Genomic DNA, 5,000 nt, shown 5'->3' with positions numbered 1-5,000 from the left:
GTCTCTCTCGCCTGGTGTTCACCTGCCTGTCTCTCTCTCCTGGTGTTCACCTGCCTGTCTCTCTCCTGGTGTTCACCTGCCTGTCTCTCTCTCCTGGTGTTCACCTGCCTGTCTCTCTCCTGGTGTTTACCTGCCTGTCTCTCTCTCCTGGTGTTCACCTGCCTGTCTCTCCTGGTGTTCACCTGTCTCTCTCTCCTGGTGTTCACCTGCCTGTCTCTCTCTCCTGGTGTTCACCTGTCTCTCTCTCCTGGTGTTCACCTGTCTCTCTCGCCTGGTGTTCACCTGCCTGTCTCTCCTGGTGTTCGCCTGCCTGTCTCTCTCTCCTGGTGTTCACCTGCCTGTCTCTCTCTCCTGGTGTTCACCTGCCTGTCTCTCCTGGTGTTCACCTGCCTGTCTCTCTCTCCTGGTGTTCACCTGCCTGTCTCTCTCCTGGTGTTCACCTGCCTGTCTCTCTCGCCTGGTGTTCACCTGCCTGTCTCTCTCTCCTGGTGTTCACCTGCCTGTCTCTCTCCTGGTGTTCACCTGCCTGTCTCTCTCTCCTGGTGTTCACCTGCCTGTCTCTCTCCTGGTGTTTACCTGCCTGTCTCTCTCTCCTGGTGTTCACCTGCCTGTCTCTCCTGGTGTTCACCTGTCTCTCTCTCCTGGTGTTCGCCTGCCTGTCTCTCTCTCCTGGTGTTCACCTGCCTGTCTCTCCTGGTGTTCACCTCCCTGTCTCTCTCTCCTGGTGTTCACCTGCCTGTCTCTCCTGGTGTTCACCTGCCTGTCTCTCTCTCCTGGTGTTCACCTGCCTGTCTCTCTCTCCTGGTGTTCACCTGCCTGTCTCTCCTGGTGTTCACCTGCCTGTCTCTCTCTCCTGGTGTTCACCTGCCTGTCTCTCCTGGTGTTCACCTGCCTGTCTCTCTCGCCTGGTGTTCACCTGCCTGTCTCTCTCTCCTGGTGTTCACTTGTCTCTCTCGCCTGGTGTTCATCTGTCTCTCTCGCCTGGTGTTCATCTGTCTCTCTCTCCTGGTGTTCACCTGCCTGTCTCTCTCTCCTGGTGTTCACCTGCCTGTCTCTCTCGCCTCGTGTTCGCCTGTCTCTCTCGCCTGGTGTTCGCCTGTCTCTCTCTCCTGGTGTTCACCTGCCTGTCTCTCTCTCCTGGTGTTCGCCTGTCTCTCTCTCCTGGTGTTCACCTGTCTCTCTCGCCTGGTGTTCACCTGCCTGTCTCTCTCTCCTGGTGTTCACCTGTCTCTCTCGCCTGGTGTTCACCTGCCTGTCTCTCTCTCCTGGTGTTCACCTGCCTGTCTCTCTCTCCTGGTGTTCGCCTGTCTCTCTCTCCTGGTGTTCACCTGCCTGTCTCTCCTGGTGTTCGCCTGCCTGTCTCTCTCGCCTCGTGTTCGCCTGTCTCTCTCTCCTGGTGTTCACCTGCCTGTCTCTCTCGCCTGGTGTTCGCCTGTCTCTCTCTCCTGGTGTTCACCTGTCTCTCTCTCCTGGTGTTCACCTGCCTGTCTCTCTCTCCTGGTGTTCACCTGCCTGTCTCTCTCTCCTGGTGTTCACCTGTCTCTCTCTCCTGGTGTTCACCTGCCTGTCTCTCTCTCCTGGTGTTCACCTGCCTCTCTCTCCTGGTGTTCACCTGTCTCTCTTGCCTGGTGTTCACCTGTCTCTCTCGCCTGGTGTTCACCTGCCTGTCTCTCTCTCCTGGTGTTCGCCTGTCTCTCTCTCCTGGTGTTCACCTGCCTGTCTCTCTCTCCTGGTGTTCACCTGCCTCTCTCTCCTGGTGTTCACCTGTCTGTCTCTCCTGGTGTTCACCTGCCTGTCTCTCTCTCCTGGTGTTCACCTGCCTGTCTCTCCTGGTGTTCACCTGCCTGTCTCTCTCTCCTGGTGTTCACCTGCCTGTCACTCCTGGTGTTCACCTGCCTGTCTCTCCTGGTGTTCACCTGTCTCTCCTGGTGTTCACCTGCCTGTCTCTCTCTCCTGGTGTTCACCTGTCTCTCTCTCCTGGTGTTCACCTGCCTGTCTCTCCTGGTGTTCACCTGCCTGTCTCTCTCTCCTGGTGTTCACCTGCCTGTCACTCCTGGTGTTCACCTGCCTGTCTCTCCTGGTGTTCACCTGTCTCTCCTGGTGTTCATCTGTCTCTCTCTCCTGGTGTTCACCTGCCTGTCTCTCCTGGTGTTCACTTGTCTCTCCTGGTGTTCACCTGCCTGTCTCTCCTGGTGTTCACCTGCCTGTCTCTCTCTCCTGGTGTTCACTTGTCTCTCTCGCCTGGTGTTCATCTGTCTCTCTCTCTCTCCTGGTGTTCATCTGTCTCTCTCGCCTGGTGTTCGCCTGTCTCTCTCTCCTGGTGTTCACCTGTCTCTCTTGCCTGGTGTTCACTTGTCTCTCTTGCCTGGTGTTCACCTGTCTGTCTCTCCTCGTGTTCACCTGGAAGTGTAGGAACATTGAAAACCCTGAATAAGAATGAGAAATGAAGATGAATCTCTGTGTAAGACACTTTCAATTAAACTTTTACATACAAATAAACAAAAACTGTCATTGTTTGAGGATTTATGTATAATATTTCCTGTTTTATTTTGAAAGTCTCCTTCCCTCATGTGTCTGGTAGTTTTGCTTCCTGTCTTTGTTTGCTTTTCCCGCCAGTTTTGATTGTTTTCTCCGCCCTGATTAGTCTCTCCTGTGTCTCGTTGTCTCCCTTCACCTGAGTGTATTTAGTCTCGCTTCGCTTGTCTCTTTGTCAGATCGTCCTCGTTTTCATGTCAATCGTCTTTGTTTCCTGAGTACTCTGTTGGCTTCGTCTTCTGTTTCTCCTGAACCTTGCCTGGACTTTGGATTTGGACTTAGCTTGTTACGTGTTGGATGTGTTCTGCTCCCCTTATTCCAACAACTGCCTGCCTGACATCGGTGTAAGCTTTGGTACTTTATTAAATCATTGACCTGCACCTGCTCTGCCTCAGTGTCTGCATTTGGGTCCAATCCTGTTTCTCCTGCTACCCTGCTTCACACGTATCGTATCAAAAACAGCATTAACTTCCTGACATATACCCAAAATCTTGAACTCTTCTGAAAGGGAACTCTTTCTAGATTACTATCAAAAACTCAGAATTAGGCGAAGTGATACTGAACCTACGAAGGCACAAACACGGTGAAAAGTGCTGTTACTAAAATTTCTTCCTGTTCTGTTTTGTATTCACTCCTGTTACAAAACCAGCAACAGCTGCTGCAGTGACGTGTAGAGCTTAAACTTGTTTACATCGATAGCATCGTGAGGCTTTTTTAGTTCGTCAGTTTGGGTGAGGATCCGACTGAATGTTAGTTTTAATCATCGCTGGTTTGTTAAAGGTTTAAAACAACATATCAGTTCACAGTGAATATAATCCCAAAATCAGGGAAGTAATTGTTTTTCTACTTGGATACAAAAATATTACACTTCACGAAAAGGTATAAAAGTTTGACAACGTTATCTTTTAAATAATTGCCTGTATATAATCAAAAACAAGACGGCAGGTAAGAACACCTTTGAAACTACTGCTCTTATCACACTGGACAGCAGCTGTTTCCTGTTTGGTGACATCTGTAAATATGAAGCTCGTATCTACCATTTTCCTCATGTCACATGAAAGCAGCATCATGACTGAGCATGATGGATTCTGGGAAATGTAGGCAGCGAATCCTCAGTTTCTACACAGCTCAGGTGTTTTCAATCATCACACAGATTAAACAGATTCATTAATTAGCTCCTCCTACCTCAGGCTGTTGGCATGACAACCCTCCCGCTGTGACACGGGCCAGATGTCATCCAATAGGAGCTGTCCTTTCCTGCGGGCGTGTACGGCCAGAGGAGTAATCCAATGAAACGTCATGAAGGAGAAAAGGCCTGCGCTGTCGACTGGATGATCAAACCTGAGGAGACAACAGACACACCTGAGGAGATAACAAACACACCTGAGGAGACAACAAACACACCTGAGGGGACACAAACACACCTGAGGAGACAACAAACACACCTGAGGAGATAACAAACACACCTGAGGAGACACAAACACACCTGAGGAGATAACAAACACACCTGAGGAGACAACAAACACACCTGAGGAGATAACAAACACACCTGAGGAGACACAAACACACCTGAGGAGATAACAAACACACCTGAGGAGACAACAAACACACCTGAGGAGACAACAAACACACCTGAGGAGAAAACAAACACACCTGAGGAGATAACAAACATACCTGAGGAGATAACAAACATACCTAAGGACACAAACACACCTGAGGAGAAAACAAACACACCTGAGGAGATAACAAACATACCTGAGGAGACAACAAACATACCTGAGGAGAAAACAAACACACCTGAGGAGATAACAAACATACCTGAGGAGATAACAAACACACCTGAGGAGATAACAAACATACCTAAGGACACAAACACACCTGAGGAGACAACAAACATACCTGAGGAGAAAACAAACATACCTAAGGACACAAACACACCTGAAGACACATAAACACACCTGAGGAGACAACAAACACACCTTGGCTCTTCTTATTTGTCTGTTTTGTGCCTCCTCGTCTCCTCCCTCCTCCGACCTGTGACCCGGAAATCGACCTCGGCGCCATCTTGAAGCACGACTCGATTCCTGACATGCACCTCGAGGAGAGAGGAGGCTCGCTGGAGGAGCAGAACAGGTGCGAAGTGTTTTCGGCACTTAGAGGCGCGACACAGCTGGAATAAACCGTGCGGCAGCAGGACACCACAGTGACGCTTCCACAAGTTGTTTTAATGGTTTAAGACGGTCAAACTTTCCGCCCTTCTGCGGTTGTGCAGCGGCTCGTGAGCTGCTGATCTGACCGCAGTCCTGAACGACATTTCACTTCATATCGTTCCGTTTTTATCGGCTGCACCGGTTCGGCCGCTGTAATGGCGACGGGACGTTTCCAGCTGCAAACAGCCGCTAACGTCACGTTATTACATCAGCAGCAGCAACGGTCTCTTCTCAGAGCTGATTGGCTGCAGTTCC

At 50.4% G+C, this 5,000-nt stretch overlaps 1 protein-coding gene across 6 annotated transcripts in view; it reads right to left on the bottom strand.

Annotated features, from left to right (window-relative positions):
- abcc5 (ATP-binding cassette, sub-family C (CFTR/MRP), member 5) overlaps positions 1-5,000 on the bottom strand; it is a 39,254-nt gene that overhangs the window by 24,743 nt on the left and 9,511 nt on the right. For 3 of the 6 annotated variants that reach the window (XM_044203187.1, XM_044203188.1, XM_044203189.1), the window contains one exon: positions 3,721-3,876. In XM_044203187.1, the coding sequence (XP_044059122.1) occupies positions 3,721-3,876 (156 nt within the window). Of the gene's footprint in view, positions 1-2,365; positions 2,427-3,720; positions 3,898-5,000 lie in introns of those variants that run through there. The other 3 variants (XM_044203185.1, XM_044203186.1, XM_044203190.1) reach the window with 2 other exon arrangements.

Source organism: Siniperca chuatsi, linkage group LG7 (assembly GCF_020085105.1).
Source record: "Siniperca chuatsi isolate FFG_IHB_CAS linkage group LG7, ASM2008510v1, whole genome shotgun sequence".
Lineage (NCBI taxonomy): Eukaryota > Metazoa > Chordata > Actinopteri > Centrarchiformes > Sinipercidae > Siniperca > Siniperca chuatsi.
Note: the sequence above shows the minus strand (reverse complement) of the source record. Positions and strands in the feature narration are given on the sequence as shown.